Source organism: Dryobates pubescens, chromosome 11, assembly GCF_014839835.1.
Source record: "Dryobates pubescens isolate bDryPub1 chromosome 11, bDryPub1.pri, whole genome shotgun sequence".
NCBI lineage: Eukaryota > Metazoa > Chordata > Aves > Piciformes > Picidae > Dryobates > Dryobates pubescens.
The window spans coordinates 36,919,054-36,941,945 of NC_071622.1; the positions used below are offsets into that span (position 1 = coordinate 36,919,054).

A 22,892-nucleotide genomic window follows, 5' to 3' on the forward strand; every position below is an offset into this window, starting at 1 on the left:
GCAAAGTAGTAGTGTGAGGCTGTGCCGCTCAACACAACTCAACCTTTGAGAAAGCTGCATTTTAGGGGGGTTCTGCTCTTTTACTAGCACCAGTTCAGTGGTATGGCTGTTGGCTGCATAAAGATTCTGTAAGAAAAAGGGTCCTGATATATATTATACATTGCTCTGCCCTTTTTCTGACCTTTGGGGTTGTAAGACAGAAAAATCCCTCCCAGTGATGGTGCAGCTTTGCTGCTTTGCCTGGAGCACAGCCGCTGGCAGCTGCAGAAGGAAAGCCTTACAGAGCTGCTCCTGCAGGCAGGGCCTGCGCTGCTGTCTCTGCTGGATGGAAGAGAAGAGATCATTTGGAAACATTTCAGTAGGAGGCCCCTCTAGCAGCAACTGAAATACTTGGAGATACAGTCTAGAGAACATCAAACAGAAGCCTATCTAGGTTTTGGAGAAGCCCAAAGCTGCCCTTCCTGGCCACCCAAGCCTAACGTTCCCATGTGGCTGCAGACGGCGCTCCAGGATCTTCATCTCACTCTCACATAACCTTCCTCAAGGGCTGACTTCCCAACTGATTATCATCATATTCCTCAAAAAATGAAGGAATGTCTTACAATGCCAGAGTTTTTCACAGATCAGAAAATCTCATGACTGGGTGCAGAGAAGCAGGGCAGTGAGGGCGACAGAGCTCATTACATATAAATAGAATAGAATAGAATAGAATAGAATAGAATAGAATAGACTAGACCAGACCAGACCAGACCAGACCAGACCAGACCAGGTTGGAAGAGATCTTCAACATCATCATGTCCATCCTATCATCCAACACCACCTAATCAACAAAACCATGCAACCAAGCACCCCATCAAGTCTCCTCCTGAACACCTCCAATGATGGTGACTCCACCACCTCCCCGGGCAGCCCATTCCAATGGGCAATCACTCTCTGTGTAGAACTTCTTCCTAACATCCAGCCTAAACCTCCCCTGGTGCAGCCTGAGTCTGTGTCCTCTTGTTCTGGTGCTGGTTGCCTGGGAGAAGAGACCAACCTCTGCCTGTCTACAACCTCCCTTCAGGTAGTTGTAGAGAGCATTGAGGTCACCCCTGAGTCTCCTCTTCTCCAGGCTAAGCAACCCCAGCTCCCTCAGCCTCTCCTCACAGGGCTTGTGTTCAAAACCCCTCTCCAACTTCGTTGCCCTTCTCTGGACACCTTCCAGCAAATCAACCTCCTTCCTAAACTGAGTGGCCCAGAACTGGACACAGGACTCGAGGTGCGGCCTAACCAGTGCAGTGTACAGGGGCAGAATGACCTCCCTGCTCCTGCTGGCCACACTCTTCCTGATGCAGGCCAGGATGCCATTGGCCCTCATGGCCGCCTGGGCACACTGCTGGCTCATGTTCAGACTACCATCAACCAGCACCCCCAGGTCCCTCTCTGCCTGGCTACAGTCCAGCCACTCTGACCCCAGCCTGTAGCACTGCATGGGGTTGCTGTGGCCAATGTGCAGAACCCGGCACTTGGATGTGTTCAGTCTCATGCCATTGGACTCTGCCCATCTGCCCAGCCTGTCGAGGTCCCTCTGCAGAGCCTCTCTACCCTCCAGCAGATCAACTCCTGCCCCCAGCTTGGTGTCGTCAGCAAATTTACTGATGATGGACTCGATGCCCTCATCCAGATCATCAATAAAGATGTTAAAGAGCATACTTATGAGGAAAACTATTTTCAGGATACTGCTCTCTTCAGGGCCAAAAAAACCAACCCCAAACCTCAATGTATTGTGACATTTTAATCTTCCCCTGCAATGACAGGACAGCAATGCTCCAGTGTACAAAGCCAATTCAATTTCCTTTGACAGTGCCTAAAAAGCAGTACAATTCATCATGAATCCTGGATTTCAGGGGAATACAAATTTCAAGCTTGCTTGCACAACTCTAAATTCTTAGCAGTGGTGTTCAAGCATTTACAGTGAACTGAAAATACCTGTGCAGAATGAACATAAGAAAAGCAGTCCAGGCATTTCTGCAGCCAGAACGAATGGCAATCCAGAGCAGGGATGAACACTTACAGGAAGCGGTCAAACTGCCTCTGAATATATGAAATCCCCAAGGACCTGTGTATTGCATCTCCATTTGCAGCTACTGCAGTCTCCTGGAGAAGAGTGAAATGCAGCCTATGCCTTCCCACCAGCAATCTCTCCAGTCAGCTGAGCTCTCTGGGCTTCTACCAAGGCTCACTTTGGCCCAGTAACCCCAGTGGTAGGGGTGAGTCACACTAACATCATATAGGCTGTACAATCTTAGTCAGGACTTTGCCACAAGCAACATTATTTTATATGAAACTGGATTCCAAGATATTTACATAGACTGCAGTCTGTTTTGCCTGGAAAAAAGATTTTAAAGTCAATGCTGGGAAATCCTTAAAAAAAACTATACAGGGGCAACTCTGCACTCACCTGTTGAAGTAACAAGAGACCACTGCCCCAGCAATTGTCATTTGCTGACAGACAAGAATGAATTCACTGGTCCAGATAAGGCCAACAAAATGATACCAAACCATGTAGCAGATTCCAGACAGAGCTCTGTATTCCACTTGTCCTCCTGAAGTAGTCTGTGCAGCACCTAGAGTTGGGAATCGCACCACTGTGTTATTAAAACACACTAGGAGAGGAAACCCAACCACAACAAAGTACATCTCAAATGACAGAAGTACTTCTGTACCCTTTTCCTGGACTTCAATACAGTTGCACCCCCCCCTCCCCGCCAAGAGATAAACTCAGGTGCTCTTCAATTCTTTCTAACAGTGTCAGAGAGAGAAAATACTGTAACTAAAACTGACTCTTGAAAAACACAAACCTTACAAACAACAAGAGCTGGGGGTTTAAGTTAACAGAGACACAGCTGCCGATCGTGTCCAGAGGACTGCTACAAATTAGGAAGCATTGCTCAAGATTTGAGCAATCAAAGGCTCAGAAGTAAAGGAAATCTTCATTTTCTTAATTCACATCCGAAATAAACTCACAACAAAATAAAAGCACTACTTTAATTGCTACTTTTAATGATGTTAATTAATGAGACCCATGGCAGCTGCTTTTCTGCTCTCTGCAGTTTGCACTCTTTGTGCAAAATAGGGACACACAAAGGGGGTGTGGCAGTTTCAGGCTATGCCTTCCAAAGTTAGCTGCAGATTTTCGAGCAGAAGAGTGAAGAAGGATAAACAGTTCACAGTTGGGTGTAAAAAGGAAAACAAGAGATTATTCTAAACGAAATTTCACTGGCCAGATGTGAGATGTACCCCCCAGCAATATCTCACATCTCATTTCATTCCCTTCCTTCACCTCTAGCTGCCTGGCTGCTTCGCTGGGGAAGGATTTTATCTGCTGACCTTGAGATAAGAATACAAACAATGAACACTGCTTTGAGCTAACAGCAATCCTAACTCCTTTCTCTTTCCTTCTAATTAAAGATAGAAAGGGGGTGGGGGAGGTTAGGGCAGACCTGGAGCAGTTTCCCCTGTTCAGGGGGGGTTTCTGTGCTGTTTTCTGCTTGTAAATACCTGTATAATATTGTAAATGCTGTACATTTGTACATATTCATTGCATTCCATTGTGGAGTGTAGTTACTGCTTGTAAATATAGCTTCCATTTGCTTTCCCAGCTGAGTGAGCCAAGCTTCCTGTTAATGTGGTGGCAGATTCTAAACCATTACAGGGGGCCTCATACTGCTTTCAGGAGCACCCACAAGTTCACTTATTCAAGGTAAAAAACCCTGCCTCCATTTCTGCTAATAACCAAGAATTAATTCCACATTCAAAAGATGGCTTTACCAAAGGTGGGGGTAACTCAGACAGCTTAGCAATCAGCCCTTTCTCTGTGCAATCCTATTATGTCACTTGACTCTGGAGACTAGCCAGGGGATAATGGCATTGGGGACATTTTTCCCTAGTGCAATGTCCCCAGTTCTGTAAGCTGCTGGTTTTTAGCTTACCAAGCCTGAATTCTATTAACTTTAAACACTCTCACAGAATTAAAGTCTCTGGGGGTGAGTAGTTTCTTATTCTAACTCTATGAAAGGTGTATCAACTTGAGAGTTGTCTGTTCCTGACAGAACAGCATTAGCACCTAAGCTTTAATACTTTATGTAACTGTGTGCTTGATTTGGCAGCGTTAGGTTGGTGGCTGGACTCAATGACCTTAAAGGTCTTTTCTAACTTAAATGGTTCTGTGGCTCTGTGTTCTCTGCCAGACAGCACATCACCTTCCAGTTTCAAACTGCTATAGAACAGAATAGAACAGAACAGAATAGAATACAATAGAATAGAATAGAACAGAACAGAATAAACCAGGTTGGAAGAGACTTTCAAGATCATTGCATCCAACCTATCATCCAACACCACCTAATCAACTAAATCATAGCACCAAGCATCAAGTCTCCTCCTGAACACCTCCAATGATGGTGACTCCACCACCTCCCCGGGCAGCACATTCCAATGGGCAATCACTCTCTCTCTGTAGAATTTCCTCCTAACATCCAGTCTAAACCTCCCCTGGCACAGCTTGAGACTGTGTCCTCTTGTTCTGATGCTGGTTGCCTGGGAGAAGAGACCAGCAATCACTTGTCTACAACCTCCACTCAGGTCAGCCCTGAGCCTCCTCTTCTCCAGGCTAAGCAACCCCAGCTCCCTCAGTCTCTCCTCACAGGGCTGTGCTCCAAACCCCTCCCCAGCTTTGTTGCCCTTCTCTGGACACCTTCCAGCAAGTCAACATCTTTCCTAACCTGAGGGGCCCAGAACTGGACACAGGACTCAAGGTGTGGCCTAACCAGTGCAGTGTACAGGGGCAGAATGACCTCCCTGCTCCTGCCGGCCACACTCTTCCTGATGCAGGCCAGGATGCCATTGGCTCTCCTGGCCGCCTGGGCACACTGCTGGCTCATGTTCAGCCTACCATTGACCAGTGCCCCCCAGTCCCTCTCTGCCTGGCCACTCTCCAGCCACTCTGACCCCAGCCTGTAGCTCTGCATGGGGTTGGTGTGGCCAATGTGCAGAACCTGGCACTTGGATGTGCTCAATCTTTCAATCTCATACCGTTGGACTCTGCCCATCTGTCCAGCCTGTCGAGGTCCCTCTGCAAAGCCTCTCTACCCTCCAGCAGATCAACATCTGCCCCCAGCTTGGTGTCATCTGCAAATCTACTGATGATGGACTCAATCCCTCATTCAGATCATCAATAAAGATGTTAAAGAGCATGGGGCCCAGCACTGATCCCTGGGGCACACCACTAGTGCCGGGCCGCCAGCTGGATGTGGCACCATTCACCACCACTCTCTGGGCTCAGCCCTCCAGCCAGTTCCCAACCCAGCACAGAGTGCTCCTGTCCAAGCCATGGGCTGACAGCTTGGCCAGGAGTTTGCTGTGGGGGATGGTGTCAAAGGCCTTGCTGAATTCCAGGCAGACCACATCCACAGCCTGCCCCACATCCACCAGGCAGTCACCTGATCATGGAAGGAGATTAGGTTGGTGAGGCAGAACCTGCCCTTCCTAAATCCATGCTGGCTGGGCCTGATCCCTTGGCTATACACACAAAGCTGCCTAGGAAATGGTTCACTTATTTCTGTCCCCTTTTCTACAGCCACAGAGTTCACACTCCAGAACAGCTAAAAGTTATAGAAACAACAAAGATTTGTTTTCAGCAAGACCATGAAATTTGGTCAATCTCTGTACACCTTCAGAACCAAGACCTGTTTGTCCATAAATGATGAAAAAGATTGATCTACCCCAAATCAGCACTGCAGAATTGTTTTAAAGCACTTTGAAGGGATAAATCAACACTACATGAGTGCACAAATGCAGGCATACATTCCAGAGACTGGATTTTCTGTCAGGTTATACATTCTAGCTGTGCAGGCAAGCTCTTGGGAGTGCTGGCATTCAGAAAAATACTGCTGCTTCCATTTGTGGCTTTTTAAAGGGGAGCACCTCTCCTATGAGGACAGACTGAAGGAGTTGGGGCTGTTCAGTCTGGAGAAGAGAAGGCTCCAAGGTGACCCAATTGTGGCCTTCCAGTATCTGAAGGGGGCTACAAGAAGGCTGGGGAGGGACTTCTCAGGATGTCAGGTAGTGATAGGACTGGGGGGAATGGAATGAAGCTGGAGGTGGGAAGATTCAGGCTGGAGGTGAGGAGGAAGTTCTTCACCATGAGAGTGGTGAAGCCCTGGAATGGGTTGTCCAGGGAGGTGGTTGGGGTGCAGTCCCTGGAGGTGTTTAAGCCCAGGCTGGATGAGGCTCTGGCCAGCCTGATCTAGTGTGGGGTGTCCCCTGCCAATGGCAGGGGGGTTGGAACTAGATGATCCTTGTGGTCCCTTCCAACCCTGACTGATACTATAATACTATGATTTTTTGAGGATAGGTCACTTACTTTAGTATATTAAAATAACCTGTGCACTATACCATTCTTAATGAATTTTTCTTCTCCCTTACTTCTTCCACAGACTACCAGTTTCCTGCAGCACAGGCAACTACCCAAAGATGCTCATCAACCATAGTCCTTACTGAGGCCACAGGCAAACGGGAGGTGAGTGAGATAGAAGCAAGTCTCCCACCTGCCCATTTTTAAGCAAAGACATATTGCCATTTGATAGCAGAACTGCAGACTTTCCTACCACATGATCCACCTGAACACTTGTTTTGCAGAAAAGGTCCCATTCCATGTTTTGCCTCTGCAGTTTTGTCATAACTGACAAACCAATTCTGCTGCTTTGTCCCAGCCTGCTGAAACAACCTCCTCTGGCTGCAAGGGTTGTAGCAGTGTCTTTGCTGGCCAGCCTCACTCATGTGCATGTGCTGCTGCACAGAATTCAGGCACATCCACCTGGGAGCTCACCAGTGAGCACTTTGCTGTCTAGGTATGATACACTCCTTTCTCTGAAGCACCAATGTGAATAGCTGTGTCTGATTCTTTTGTCTGCTGGGCTTACCACACAGGCAGAATTCTGCCAACAGAACTACACACAGTGCTGGTTTTCATATGTCAGTCTTAGTGACAGACTTTAAAGACACCCTGTCACTACTTTCCCTGCTGCCAATCTGTGATCCATCTGTTCACACAAGCTAAACTTCCTCAACGAAGCCTTGCAACACAGTTTAATTTGTCATCAGAAGGTTCTTCTCCAACTACACCATCATGAATCTTTCTGGTGTACTATACACTCCAGGTGGTATCATTAAGAAGTCAGCAAATAAATGAAGTCCTTGCAGCTGAATCACCAAATCACAGAACGCCAGAGGTTGGAAGGCACCGCATGAGATCATCAAGCCCAAACCCCCTTGCCTGAGCAGGATCACTCAGGGTAGTCCACACAGGAATGCATCCAGGTGGGGTGCAGAGAAGGAGACTCCACAACCTCTCTGGGCAGCCTGCTCCAGGGCTCTGTCACCCTCACTGTGAAGAAGTTTTGCCTTGTGTTGAGCTGAAACCTTTTATGTTCAAGTTAATATCCATTGGTCCTTGTCTTATTACTGTGCACCACCCAAAAGAGCTTGGCCCCCTCCACTTGACACCCACCCCTCAGATATTGATAGACATTGATCAGATCCCCTCTCAGCCTTCTCTTCTCCAGACTACACAGCCCCAGGGCTCTCAGTCTCTCTTCACAGGGGAGATGCTCAAGTCCCCTAATCACCCTCATGGCTCTCCCTTGGACTCTCTCCAGCAGGTCTCTGTCTCTCTTGAACTTGGGAGCCCAAAACTGGACATAGGATTGCAGGTGTGGTCTCAGCAGGGCAGAGTGGAGGGGGAGGTGAACCTCCCCAGCCCTGCTGGCCACACTTTGCTTGCTGCACCCCAGGATCCCATTGGCTCTCTTGGCCACAAGGGCACTTTGCTATGCCATGCAGAACTTGCCGTCCACTAGGACTCCAAGGTCTTTCTCCATGGAGCTGCTTTCCAGCAGGGCAGCCCCTAACCTGTCCTGGTGTCTGCTGTTGTTCCTCCCCAGATGCAGGACCCTGCACTTGTCCTTATTGAACTTCAAAAGGTTTGCCTGCACCCAGCTCTCAGACTGTCCAGATTTCATTGGATGCCAACACAGCCTGACAGGGTGCCAGCCACCTGCCCCTGTGGTCAGCAGAAACCCTGATCTGCTGCTAGTGCCTCAAAAGAAGTGCTGTTAACAATGCAAGCAGGCACAAGAGTTTGCAGCAGAATTCAGAAGCTTCTCCGGTTGACTCTGCAGCCCAGTGCTGCAACACAACAAAGACACCTGTCAGTATGCATCTGCAGTACCATCAGCTGCATTTTGGTACTTTCAGACCTCTGTCAGATGCTCTTACTTGGCAGCTGCTGCCACGAAGGTGCTGCTGCTGCCTGGAGCAGCAGGCTTTTGTGAGCGACAAAACCTCTTGGCAAGTGTAGTCCAGCAACTTCCTTATCGGAAACAAAGGACTACTGACCAGAAAATACTGGGAGCCTGTTTATCAGTTCCTGCCAATGTAAGAACAAGACAAGCCCTCCCCACTGCTAAGGGAGGCAAGGTTCTGGCACCATGCACCGACTCTTCACGCTTCCTGCAACAGCATTTATCGTGTTATCTTAGTCAGCTTTTTTCCATGTAGTGGCATTTTCAGCTAAGCTATCCGGCTGTAATCGGAACGTCAAGGGCCCAGCAGGAAGCACATTTTTATTGCTGCTTTTGCTACTGCACAGCTTTATGTGGCAGTTTTATTGCTTCCTTGCCCATAGGATGCACCTTCCTTGCACACAAACCCCGCACCGCCTTCGCGTTCTACTTTACACGCGCAGCGTTTGTGCCACACGAACCCCACAGCTGCTGCGTGCTGCAGAGCTGGAAGGCACGCTCTGCTCTGCCACATGGCCACTTCAGTTCTGCAGTCAAATACTGCACAAATTAGCAAACAATAAAGCTCAATACCCTTAAGACATACCAACTTTTCCAAAGCACAGCTGAATGCCATTCCTAGCCAGATAACGGTTCTAACTGGTGCCACTCTTGGTGCAGCACCAAGTCTCACGGAGTTTTGGCATTTCTATCTAGTTTTCCAAGTCTGGAATTCACTCAGCCTCTGCTGCTCATAGAGATTCTGAATTACCAAGGTACCTACCTTACCAGGCAGGTAATTACCAGGTAGGAATTACCAGGTGCCTACCTTGAAATGCATATGCAGTCCCATTGATTTTAACAGGATTATACGTGTGTTTCAAGACAGTCATGCGTACCAGAACAAGAGGACACAGTCTCAAGCTGTGCCAGGGGAGGTTTAGGCTGGATGTTAGGAAGAAGTTCTTCACAGAGAGATCTGCCATTGGAATGGGCTGCCCAGGGAGGTGGTGGAGTCACCACCACTGGAAGTGTTTAGGAAGAGACTGGATGGGGCACTTGGTGCCATGGTTTAGTTGATTAGATGGTGTTGGGTGGCAGGTTGGACTCAATGATCTCAAAGGTCTTTTCCAACCTGCTTCTATTCTGTTCTATTCTATTCTAATTCTATTCCTATTCTAATTCTATTCCTATTCTAATTCTATTCCTATTCTATACTTATGCAGACTTGCCAAGTGCAGGCTACAGCTGCCTATAGCTCCCAAGAAGATAGTCTTTCCTCAGAGTACCACTAACTTGGAGGGGATGGAAATCAGGTGCCTGTGTGGTCCATAATGGTCAGGTATACCACAGCTGAAGGGAGGATCAAGTGCTCCAGAGCTCTAAGACACAGAGACACTATGATTATCATAGAACTAGTGAAGATCTAAGGCAAATGTTAAGAGCAGGTGCCGCACAGCAGCAAGCCAGTTCCACTTGCCTCATCTCCCTGCATCAGACAAAAGAGTAGTCTCTTTGTAAACATTTCTGGTTTTCAGCTTTTTTGGTATATTTGCATTTCAAATGCAATCACTATAGCTCCAGAAAATGTTTCTGAGACCAAGAAGTCAAGTGTCAAACCCAGGAAAACCACCATCTGTATTTCAACAGGGAAAACAAATGGGTCTAAGACAACATATTTTAGGAATCTTCAGGGGTGTACTCTCAACTGCTGCAAAAAGTCCCCAAAACTCAAAAGAAACCTCTTCCATTTACAGGGTGATTGCAGACAACCAGTAGAAAATCCCACGCTGTTCTGCCACTGCATTATTCAGCCTACAGTGCTCCAGGGTTTTCTTTTTAGGGGACATGTTAAGTCCTACAACAGAAAAACAACCCCCAGTGAGCTGCTCTTCAGAGGCAGCATTTCAGAGGACTCATCTTTGGAGTGAAAACTTGAAATACAGTCTAAAGGGATATTCTAAATACCAAACCTGGTCTGCTCCTCATCTGGCCAAGTTCTGAACCACGAAACAAATCTGAGGCAGCGTACCTACCTGGCAATTCAAACTACCACACCTGCTGCTGACCTGAGAGCTGGGAAAAACAATCCTTTCCTACATCCTCAGTTTTCAAAAGACAAAGATTGCCTTTGCTGTCTTCAAACTCCCCTCAAGAGTTCCTCTCTTATCAGTAGCAGCTTTCTCCTGCTGCTTTATCAGCACCTAGTGGGCACTGAAGCTGCTGCAGGTCATCGCCGTGCTCTGTACAGAAACACCTCAGCCCCTGAACCCTGCTAAGAGCTGGGCTATACACCTGCTGGGCAATGGCAGTCATCATTTCACATACACAGCATAACAAAAGCAACAATTTCAAATACAAAAGGATAGACTTAATAAAAATCAAAGTAATCAAGTATGTAGAATGGCGTCTTTCCATCTGAATTCATTCTTATGCTGTACCTTGGAATTGGTTTGGATTACTGATCAAATGCACATCCTCTTCTAGATACCAACATGGTAACTGTTAACAGAAAAATCTGAGAAGCATTGACAGCTACACTAAAAACATTCTGCAGAAGACCTCAGTCAAAACATTTTTTTACCAGATCCCTCATGTGAGCAATATATTAACATGGAATGGCCTGGAAATGACTTTCCCTTCTTATGCAAAAAAGTAAATGCTTTCAAAACAGTACCATCACTCTGCTAAGAAGCTGCCCTCTGCACTGTGCTGTTGTTATCACTGATTGGAAACATCAGCATTCCTGCTATGGCAGGGAGAAGACAACAAATAAAGGGTCATTGAGTTGTGTGCTGCACTATGAACCTAGCAGCAAGTCACAAACTCTTTGAATCCTACTCCATAAGCAGGCAGAGGAAAAAGACAATAGAATCACAGAATGGTCTGGGCTGGAAGGGACCTCCAAAGGTCATCAGCTGACCTTCCCACAGCCAGCAGGGACATCCCCAACTAGATCATGCTGCCCAGGGCCTTGCTGAGCCTCACCTTGAGGGGAAGAGGCCTCAACCACCTTCCTGGACAACCTGTTCCAGTGTTCCACCACCCTCATACTAAAGAACTTGTGCCTAACATCCTCATCCTGTCACTGCAGGCCTTTGTAGACAGACTCTTTCCATCCTTCTTGTAGTCCCCTTCAGGTTGCTATTTGGTCTCCCTGGAGCCTCCTCTTCTCTAAACTGAACACCCCCAGCTTCCTCAGCCTGTCCTCATAGCAGAGCTGCTCCAACCCCCCTGATCATTTTTGTGGCCCTCCTCTGGACCCTCTCCATCAGGTCCATGTCCTTCCTGTATTGAGGGCTCCAGACCTGTACACAGTACTGCAGAGCAGGGTAAAGTTTAATGGAAAGGTCTAAGGGGAAACAGAGAATATAACCAGTGAAGAAGAATGGACCAACACGAGTTGTTCCAAAGCTCAAAAAAAGCACAAAAAGCCTCTCCAAGGCAGTTTTCCTTGGGGTTTATTGCTCTGTGAATACATGTGGAATTTGCTTTCAGACATAATGTGCAAGCCACTACTTTCCTGCAAAGTCTGTAAAAGCATGCTGGAAATACCTGACTGGATGCCCATCCTGCCCTTTTCTGCCATACACACTAGAACATTTCCACACTTCTAATGGTTGCTGTATTTCCAAAAGCTTTTGGATACAGTGGACTCAGCTGGCATTTCCTAAGTTTAGATTTCACAAGCACAAGCTTCACACAGCCTTACGTGTGTATATTGAGAGTAGCAATGAGTTTTCCTGGGGAAACTCCTGCCAGCACAGCGTCAAGGATGTTGGACAGCAACACTCCGTGCTGGGTAAGGAACTGGCTGGAGGGCCGAGTCCAGAGAGTGGTGGTGAATGGTGCCACATCCAGCTGAGGGCCAGTCACTAGTGGTGTGCCCCAGGGATCAGTGCTGGGCCCCATCCTCTTTCATACCTTCACTGATGATCTGGATGAGGGGATTGAGTCCATCATCAGTAAATTTGCAGATGAACCAATTGGGAGCAAATGTTGATCTGTTAGAGGGCAGAAGGGCTCTGCAGAGGGACCTTGACCAACTGGACAGATGGGCAGAGTCCAACAGGATGGAATTCAACAAGTCCAAGTGCTGGGTGCTGCACTTTGGCCTCAACAACCCCATGCAGTGCTACAGGCTGGGGTCAGAGTGGCTGGACAGCAGCCAGGCAGAAAGGGACCTGGGGGTGCTGATTGACAGCCATCTAAACATGAGCCAGCAGTGTGCCCAGGGGGCCAAGAAGGCCAATGGCATCCTGGCCTGCATCAGGAATACTGTGGCCAGCAGGAGCAGGGAAGTCATTGTGCCCCTGGACTCTGCATTGGTTAGGCCACACCTTGAGTCCTGTGTCCAGTTCTGGGCCACTCAGTTTAAGAAGGACATTGAGACACTTGAACGTGTCCAGAGAAGGGCAATGAGGCTGGGGAGAGGCCTTGAGCACAGCCCTATGAGGGGAGGCTGAGGGAGCTGGGCTTGTTTAGCCTGGAGAAGAGGAGGCTCAGGGGAGACCTTATTGCCCTCTACAACTACCTGAAGGGAAGTTGTAGCCAGGAGGGAGTTGGTCTCTTCTCCCAGGCAACCAGCACCAGAACAAGAGGACACAGTCTCAAGCTGTGCCAGGGGAAGTTTAGGCTGGAGGTGAGGAGAAAGTTCTTCACTGAGAGAGTCGTTCACCATTGGAATGTGCTGCTCAGGGAGGTGGTGGAGTCACCATCCCTGGAGATTTTCAAGAGGGAACTGGATGTGGCACTTGGTGCCATGGTCTAGTCATGAGGTCTGTGGTGACAGGTTGGACTTTTCCAACCTTAGTGATTCTGTGATTCTGTGAAAAGTCTTCCTTTTGCTGTGCTGTGACTCACAGAACCATGGTGATGCTGAAGACTCCAACAAATGGGGGGAAAAGAAAAGGGAAAAAACCAAACCAAATGCAAAGGGAAGAGTAACTCTGCCAGTGCTGCACTGCCAGCCCACATTTTGTACATTAACAACCTGCAGGTCCTACATTTAAGCATTCTACTTAGGAAACAGACAGTACTCATCCAGAGCCATGAGAAGCATATACTTACCTGCAGTTCCTAAGCTTAGTAGGACAGCAACCCAAAACACCCAGAACATCATGAGGATCAGAAAGGTCCAGAGTGGCTGGAACAAGAGGAAAGGAATTCTGCCAATGATTTCACCAACAATTTGAAAGAGCTGTACAGTGGACTGAAGCCTCTTTCTCAGGGCAAGTATAAGGGAAAGCAGAACAACCTGTTACAGGAAATAAAAAGACAAAAATTGTCAATTTTATTTTTTTTTTTTAATTATTATTCTCAAGCTGCACCAGGGGAAGTTTAGGCTGGAGCTGAGGAGAAAGTTCTTCCCAGAAAGAGTAACTGGCCATTGGGATGTGCTGCCCAGGGAGGCGGTGGAGTCACCACCTCTGGAGGTGTTCAAAAAGGGATTGGATGTGGCACTTGAAGCCATGGTTTAGTAGTCATGAGATCTTGGGTGACAGGTTGGCCTTGATGATGCTTGAGGTCTTTCCCAACCTTATGTGAAAGGTGAGATCAGGGGCTAGAGGTTCTACAAAGACCCAAAGCAAGTTTGTGTACTTTCACTGCAAAGCTTTCTGAGGCGCTCTCTTTACTCTCAAAGGCTCTGTGGATTAAAATCTGGTTTTCTGAAACCATCACTGCTGCTTGGATTTTTAAACAAAATAGGATTGGTAAAACTGTAGTTCACCTAAGGGGAACAGTGTGTTTTGCTTTACAGCAAACAAATGCACATCACATGCTACACACTGCCTGTCTACCTTACCAGGATTCACACTTTCCTTCCTGTGGTGGTGGGGTAATTTCAACCCACCACACATACTCAGGTCACATAGGTAGGAGAAGCAGAAAGGACAGCAACACAACCAAACTACTCCAACAGCTGTGCATGTAAGGAAGCAAAGCAGACAGAAAAAAAAAAATCCCCTTTAAATAGTTTTTTTTTTCCTCAAGGTTATAAAAAAACCCCAAACAACTATAATAACAAAACCCTGAGTCAAAAACCCCACAATGTGCCCAGCTCATTGTATACGACAAGCAATGATGAAAGGCAACTTATCCATAAGATAAGAGTGAAAAAACTGCCTCTGGTTGCACTTTTCTCTTGCCTGCTGTAGAAAGAAGGCAGTGGCTGTGAAGAGAAGGGTCACCTGCAGAATTCACCCTGGCCTGCATTAGTAATAGTGTGGCCAGCAGGAGCAGGGAAGTCATTGTGCCCCTGTACTCTGCACTGGTTTGGCCACACCTTGAGTCCTGTGTCCAGTTCTGGGCCACTCAGTTTAGGAAGGACATTGAGACACTTGAACGTGTCCAGAAGGGCAACAAGGCTGGGGAGAGGCCTTGAGCACAGCCCTGTGAGGAGAGGCTGAGGGAGCTGGGATTGCTTAGCCTGGAGAAGAGGAGGCTCAGGGGTGACCTCATTGCTCTCTACATCTACCTGAAAGGTGGTTGTAGCCAGGTGGGGGTTGGTCTCTTCTCTCTAGCAACCAGCACCAGAACAAGAGGACACAGTCTCAAGCTGTGCCAGGGGAAGTTTAGGCTGGAGGAGAGGAGAAAGTTCTTCACTGAGAGAGTCGTTCGTCATTGGAATGTGCTGCCCAGGGAGGTGGTGGAGTCACCATCCCTGGAGGTGTTCAAGAGGGGATTGGAGGTGGCACTTGGTGCCATGGTCTAGTCATGAGGTCTGTGGTGACAGGTTGGACTTGATGATCTTTGAGGTCTCTTCCAACCTTGGTGATACTGTGCTACTGTAATTGGATGCTCCACAGCTCTGCCAATGAAAGCAAGTTGTACTGGAGCATGCACACATGCAAGGGAGTCTTTTCTTATCCCTTTACTATCAGAAGTAAAAAGGTCATAACTCATGGAAGGAAAAAAATAAGATCTGCAACACATTTATATTTGTCACTCTAGACTGTCAGGATGTTCCTGTCCAGTGAATTTCACTCCAGGGATCCCAATGAGCTTTAACAAAACAGAAAAACAGTTATTCTTACAAATGACCCTGAAGTACAAATAGTCTGTACACTCACATTGAGCAATGACTCTGTCATTGCCACATCAGAAGGGAAACAAACCAAAGAAACAACAACAACAAAAAAAATCACTTTAAAAGTTCAAATCCAGACTCAGAAAAGCAGAATTTAACTCCTTAACTTGAGGCCTAGACACTGCTGCCTGTGCCTCACTGCCCCTCTCACTGGGCCGCTGCCACCTCCTTCTCTTCCTGACAGCCTATGCTGAACCTACAGATCTCATGTTCACATGGAGCCAGTGCCCCTCTGTTCCCTCAAGGCGGTTTTCTGGTTAGCTGGAGCAGGGAAGAACAGGGCTGGAACATTTTTACCCCACCAGTGCTAACACTGTTGGTGCAGGTTTGAAGCAGGGCAGAGCACTGTGCTGAGAAACAAATTTCACAATGAAGAGATATAAGTATTTAAATGAATGTAAGCAGAGCCTATAATTGTTTCTTGGGTTTGGATGTGAAAGGAATGAGGAATTATGTGTACAGCTGCTGAACCACTGTCATTCAGCCTCTGCCATTGCTTAGGGTAAAATGCTACTTACAGTAAGTACTGTTGAGAAGATAGCATATCCAAGTAGGAATTTTACATTTTCCTTTTCTATTTCCAATTCAGTGCTAGGATCGTTCCTGTAGTCATAATAGAGCCACCAGAGAACACCTGAGACAACTGAGCAAATGAGAGCAGCATGAAGGTGGGCAGCACTCCCCAGACTGATGTCTACCCAGCCTCCCTCCTGAGACTCCAACCCTTGTGCCTAGCTCCGGCTCAGAGCAGCAGAGAGGCACAAAAAGCATCAGTGAGCACAAAGAAAATTCACATCATGATCTGTCAGTCTAAGGTAAAACTGCAGCAGAATGTTTGGTTTTCTTGCAGTTGTTCTAAAGCCCCAGCAGGCCATCTCATTCAGGAGACACAAGGCTAACTATCACGGAATGGCAAGCTTTAGCTGGACACATTCCTATGGCTCTTTCTTGAAGCAGGCAATGTAAAACTTCACAAAACTTTCACAACTGCATTCATCTGCCAAAAGAAATATTGTTTCCAGGCATCTGTTAAAAAAACAACCCCAAAACAACAAAAAACCCAACATATCCCAACCCTCAGCAGCTGAACAGCACAGCCAGACCTCGGCACCAAAAGGTAAGCAGGGCCCAACTTGGAAATGGCTGTGGTTAGCTTAAGGTTGCTCTAAATGGTCATGGAGAAAAAGGATAGCTCTTTGTTCAGCTGCACCTCCTTCCACTCACTGAGCTGATCCATTCAGCTAAGCACATGCTAAAAGGGAAATGTACTTACACAACAAACCAAACACCAGCAGTGCAATCAAAGTATGCACAAGAAGCGTCCCAATAAATCTGAAGGCTAAAACCACTACAAATGAGAAGGCTGAAAAATAGACCAAGGAAGTTTATGATGAGTGTTACAAGCCATTTAACTTAATTCTTACTCTCTTTAAATATCAATTTAAGGTTCTTGCAGAATTTGAGCTATTCTTTTTAAAGAGTGGTGCCAAAAGCAACAGCATTTAGTAAAGCTAGCAACCATTTTCACATTTGAAACACTCAGTTACCTGTAATTTACTAACAGTGAAGTTGTAAGTGAAACATTTCACTTTGGCAATGATGAGCTTTTTTGTATAAGATTTAAGTTCAAATGTTCATGCTGGTGCCATTATTTTTTCCCCCCATCAGAAATTTCTTAGTGCCTCCTGAAATGAAGTCTACGATCGTACTAAGCAGCACAGAATCTGCTGTTTCACAGAGCTGTATTTCATCAGGCTATTACATGTTTCCTGATCTCTTTCTCCAAACCCACTCTGCCCAGAAAACATGGAAGAGATCACTTTTAAAATTAAAAATATGAAGTAATAGAAACATTTTTAAAACTCACATTTTAATTGAATATCATTATTCACCTTTTTTTCTTGTTCTAAGCTTACCTAGTGCAAGGACACTCAGTCCTATCATGGTATCTCTTCCTGCCAATATCCCACTCAGGATCCGGTGAAACACATCCATCTCATTAACTGTGCTGATCAAGACAGAGGCATATTGGGAGTAACACTCAGGACTTTGTGGAACACACCGATTCAAGAGTGGAAAAGATTTACTGGAAGGTTAAGAACGAAGATGGTTAAAAATCTAAGTTACTGGCCCAACAGTTTCCAATCCACAGAGGTCATTCCACCATTCTCTTTTAAGACCTCATCAGACCTCCACCAGCACCCTCAACACAGCTTTGCAGCCACAGCTGGCCAATCTGATCTATAACCTGGCAAGCATCCTCCCTGCCCAGGAAGAGACATTGCACACGAGGTCTGACACACCAGCGCACTAGGGCATGGCAGTGGTCTGTTACAAACAGTGATTATCAGTTTCATCTGCACAATAAACTCCTAGCAGCACTACACCTGTAGCACTGTAGCAGAAGATCCCTTCAAGATCAACTTGGGGGGAAAAAAAAGAACTACTATCTCAGTCACCATCAGCAGGCAGCTCCTATTCCCGTGCTAGTCTGGCTTCATCTGCTGTGCTCCTGTGTGTTTCTAAGAAGCCTAAAGCCACGCTTACCACAGCTGTAAGCTATGTTGTTGGAGGTAATTCTAGATAAACCACAAACACCTTGCATTGTTTTTTTACCACATTTAAGTACTCTAAAAGCCACATCAACACAGTATTTGTAAGGTGCAATTAGCACCACCAAAAACCTGCGTACAAACAGTCCAGCCGCTTGAATATATTTATTGTCCCACTTTGGCAATGCTGCACGGCAACAGCTAAAGACATCTTCATACCTAAAAAGGAGAGGTTTGCTCATCAACAGTTAGAAACTTTCCCAGCTGCCTTTGCTTCTGCTGTGAAATATTACTATGGAAGGTGAATAATTTTTCTGAGTTCCTTGTCAAACAGAAAGGAGCCTAAAAGAAGTAAGTAAAACACAATGTATTTTCCCACCAGTTGACATGCTCTCCTTTGATCCACTCTCTGCAATGTTTTTGTGTTTCCTGCTCTATTTTTGGTTTCTTCTTTTTTCTCTTGTTCAGAGCAGGATGACTTAGCTCTGCAAACATGAAGATTCCAATCCTTTGCTATATTTTAATGACACAGTGGAATGCAAAATGATAGGTTTAAGGATTTTGACTCACAAATGTCCAGTGTTAAAGACAGTGCCATTAACAGACCTGGGCTTCACACCAATGGGCTATGGAATGATGCTGATTGGTCATTTCTGGGTTTGGGATAACAAGCAAGGCCCAAGACCACCAGCTCCCCTTCACTGGCATTGAGGGAGGAAGCAAAAGTCTGTGCAGGAGTTCAGTTGCACCTCACGTGTCATGCTTCTCTCCTGATTTGCAGAGGAAAAATCTCTAAAGGGCAGAGGGATAGAGGGAGTGCAGTCCTTGTTCATCCTCTGGGACAGGACCCTGGTGTGCTCACAGGCACACGTGGGAACTCATGAGGACATATGCACAGAAACAAACAGAAGCACAACCACTCTGTGCACAAAGCACGAAGCTGGATGCACACTGTGAGGAAGCAGCAACCCTTAAGAAACTGTTTATAACCAAGGCTGTTGTAAAGTGCTCAGTAGCTCTGACCTTGGTGGAACTGGCAGTGTGGGACACAGCTCAGCTGCCTTTGGATCTAGTGTGTAACTGGAAACGCTCAGGTTGTAAACACAGAGACAAGAACCTAAGAAAGGAAAAAATAAGAAAGAGTAACTCAGCTAAAGTTTTAGAGAAAAACACATTACCAATGCAGCTTTGTTTACACTTCAGCTTTCAGCCTCCAGCAGGACATATTCACCTCTGATATTCCAGTGGGAATGTCAATTAAAAAACAGTTAATTGGGTAAATCTAATACCACCTCTGTGGAATATTTTGCCTTCGAGGCTTAACTGTAATTACCATTTACTAATCTTCCTGGAGGGCAAGCACACTGCTAGTTCCACAGCACAATGCTTCTGCTCTAAACTCTTACTCATTCAAGTAACAGTGTGGTAGGTTGAGAGAGGGCCTAGCTCTCCCTCCCCCACAGAGTAAGAAACCATGGCTAAACTCAGTTGGAGAAGCAGACTGTATTTACAAGCATATATATAGGAAGCAGATTATATATAACACAAATATATACAGGTATTTATAATATATATACAGAAATATACAGCAAAGAGAAATAACACAACAAAATTCCCTCCTCAGGGAGGGTTTCCCTCCCTGTAACCCCCCTCTCTCTCCCCCCTACCTCCCTTTTTCCCCAAAAAGAGGTTTAGAGAGAGAAAGAAAGGGAGTTAGTAAGGAAAGGAGGTGTTATTAAGCTTTAAAAGCCCATGCAGAATTAGCTTCTTATCTCAAGGTCAGCTCCGTTTAGTTTGCTGAGAAGCAGGCAGGCAGAGAGAAGCAGTTCAGGCTGGCACGGAGGACAGGCTGAAACCCAAACTGAGAAAGAATTCCAACTGCCCTACAATTTAAAGTTGCATTTTGCCCCTTCACCAATGAAATTCGTTTAGAATATCATGTTTTCATTTTCATACAAAAACATTCAGCCAGTGTCCCAGTACTGTCTGTTTCTTAAAGGCACAGCCTCAAAAGGTCACAAACAGAAAGCCCTAACGTGACAGAAGCTGCACCAGAACTAGTCCCCTCGTGATTTGGAATAGAATATTTAACTATCCAGAAACTGAACACTTGCTGGGCTCTGAGCTAAATATTACCAGGTACTCCATCAACAATACTCTGCTCCATTATACAAAGCTTCTGGGAAAGAAAGGCTGGATATATTTGAGGCATTCAGAGTGCAATATTGCCTTCTCCCTCGAGACAAACATGCAAGCTGTTTTCACATGCAATTGGAATTTCATGCAGTTATATTTGGTTACAGTAAAAACACTTAAATAATAGCCCAGCTGTTTGCAGCTTTTGGTACACACCAAATGACGGCAAACCATCTCGAAGTGAGATTAAAACAAATGCTGTCAGTTTCAGTAGCAGTCCTTGCCAAACAAAACAACAAGCCAAAAAAGAATGCAATGCTGACCTCCAGCAACAACAGCCACTAACATTCCTAGGGTCTGCAGTTCATATATACCCTATAGAACGAGGGTTGGGGCAGGTTATTCTATTCACATGCCAGACATGAGTGACCTGAGCTGCCTCTTTTGCACAACTGCTATTTCTGACATCACATCCATCTGGAACAGCATCAAATAATAATAATAATAAAATATCTAGCTGGAAGAGCAAATTGTGGGATATGAGGTGGTGGAGTCACCGTCCCTGGAGGTGTTCAAGAGGGGATTGGACGTGGCACTTGGTGCCATGGTCTAGTCATGAGGTCTGTGGTGACAGGTTGGACTCGATGATCCTTGAGGTCTCTTCCAACCTTGGTGATCCTGTGATATGTAAAGGTATAAACCCAATTGTGTTTCTCTGGAAACACTTTAACTAAGTTTAAATGAACCACTTGGACAAGTTTCTCAAATAGCATGGGAGCTCTGTTTGCCTGCTGGCACCCCCACTAAGCAGCGCTGGTTTATTCTCAGCAGCCAGTTTTCTACTGTGTTATCTCAGCCCTGAAAAGGAATTAATCAACAACTTTCCAATCTGCCTGAGAGAGCTGTAACATTTCCAGAAACTAAAGCAGGAACAAAACGTTTTGTTTTCTGTTGCCATGGGCTGGTCTGAAAATTCCTGATAAGAAATGACTCCCTAGTACAGCAAAGGTAAGAACAACAAAGTGAAAGCTGCTCAGCTGTTTCACAGATCCACTAAGATATTAACATTCCCTGTTGCACACCATTATTCCTTGCAAAACTCTGGAGATCTTCCAAAGAGTTGAGTTGCTCTTCTGGACAACTAGACACACACAAGGAAAGTGAACTTATTCCGAGGCTTTGCGTTTCCAGGCTGCACGAATTCAGAAAGAATACATACCTGGAAAGAAAAAAACAAAAAGATCCTCAAAACCCAAAATGTTGGGGGGGGGGGTTGTAGGTTTAAAGTCTGAGCCTTCTTTCTAGCTTTTTTTAAAGTGCTTTCAAGCAAACAAAACTCCTTATTCACATATAACTTCTGAAGTTAAGAACTAGTTTAAGAATACGCCACATTTTTACACTTCATTTTTCGGTCTTCCATGGGATCAGAAGGTGTCAAGGCAGGTGCCATTTACAAGGGCTAGTTCATAGAGGCTGACAGAATGACTGGGAGCTCCATCAAGCCACTTCCTTACACACAGAGATCTGCTGTATAGAATAACTGCTGGCTTGGCTGGAGTCCTGCCAAACAGAGAGGGACCTGGGGGTGCTGATTGACAGCTGCCTAAACATGAGCCAGCAGTGTGCCCAGGAGGCCAAGAAGGCCAATGGCATCCTGGCCTGCATCAAGAATAGTGTGGCCAGCAGGAGCAGGGAAGTCATTGTGCCCTGTGCTCAGCTCTGGTTAGGCCACACCTTGAGTCCTGTGTCCAGTTCTGGGCCACTCAGTTTAGGAAGGACATTGAGACACTTGAACGTGTCCAGAGAAGGGCAACAAGGCTGGGGAGAGGCCTTGAGCACAGCCTATGAGGAGAGGCTGAGGGAGCTAGGATTGTTTAGCCTGGAGAAGAAGAGGCTCAGGGGAGACCTCATTGCTCTCTACAACTACCTGAAAGGTGGTTGTAGCCAGGAAGGGGTTGGTCCCTTATCTCTAGCAACCAGCACCAGAACAAGAGGACACAGTCTCAAGCTGCACCAGGGGAAGTTTAGACTCCAGGTGAGGAGAAAGTTCTTCACCGAGAGAGTCATTCACCATTGGAATGTGCTGCCCAGGGAGGTGGTGGAGTCACCATCCCTGGAGGTGTTCAAGAGGAGATTGGATGTGGCACTTGGTGCCATGGTCTAGTCATGAGGTCTGTGGTGACAGGTTGGACTCGATGATCTTTGAGGTCTCTTCCAACCTTGGTTATACTGTGATACTGTAAAGCCCCATTGAAGAGGAAGACAGCATAAAGCACCACAGTGTAGCACATTTTCAAACTGTATCTTAATTTCTCAGTTTTGCTCACCATTTTGCACCATTCTCATTATTTTTCTCTTGCCTTTCAAAATAAGCACATGTATACACATGTGCATGCATGTGACTGGCAACTAGAGGATGCATATCTTACTAAGTTCTCCAGCACTTTATGTATTTAACTATTATCTGATGTACTTACTTTTTATTAGTCATGTCCTGTCCAGAAAGGGGTGCCCCTTCCACAGGAGCATTCTTCCTGCCACATACGTTCCCAAAGCTGTCATATCCAAGCACAAGTCTTTCTGCAGCACCAGCCATCACAGCATAGCCAGTGACAAACATCTGTTAATACATTTCTAATGTCAAACCATGCCACAACAGCTTCTCCCTCCCATTCAGTAAATTCTCCTTTCAACCCATGCATTTATACCTTGTGGATGCAAGCAGTTAAGTCTACAGTTCACCCCCCCTGCACAAGCTGTGGCAAGACGTATGGACAAGTGTAGCCTGACTGGCTC

At 46.3% G+C, this 22,892-nt stretch overlaps 1 protein-coding gene across 1 annotated transcript in view; it reads right to left on the reverse strand.

Annotated features, from left to right (window-relative positions):
• Positions 1 to 22,892, reverse strand: part of SLC44A3 (solute carrier family 44 member 3) — a 55,731-nt gene that overhangs the window by 28,802 nt on the left and 4,037 nt on the right. The window contains exons 3-10 of the mRNA XM_054164978.1: positions 22,574 to 22,716; positions 21,179 to 21,315; positions 18,984 to 19,077; positions 17,325 to 17,494; positions 16,682 to 16,771; positions 15,927 to 16,051; positions 13,389 to 13,575; positions 2,441 to 2,606 (exon numbers count right to left, since the gene is read on the reverse strand). Coding sequence (XP_054020953.1) covers positions 2,441 to 2,606; positions 13,389 to 13,575; positions 15,927 to 16,051; positions 16,682 to 16,771; positions 17,325 to 17,494; positions 18,984 to 19,077; positions 21,179 to 21,315; positions 22,574 to 22,716 — 1,112 coding nt within the window. The remainder of the gene's footprint in view (positions 1 to 2,440; positions 2,607 to 13,388; positions 13,576 to 15,926; positions 16,052 to 16,681; positions 16,772 to 17,324; positions 17,495 to 18,983; positions 19,078 to 21,178; positions 21,316 to 22,573; positions 22,717 to 22,892) is intronic.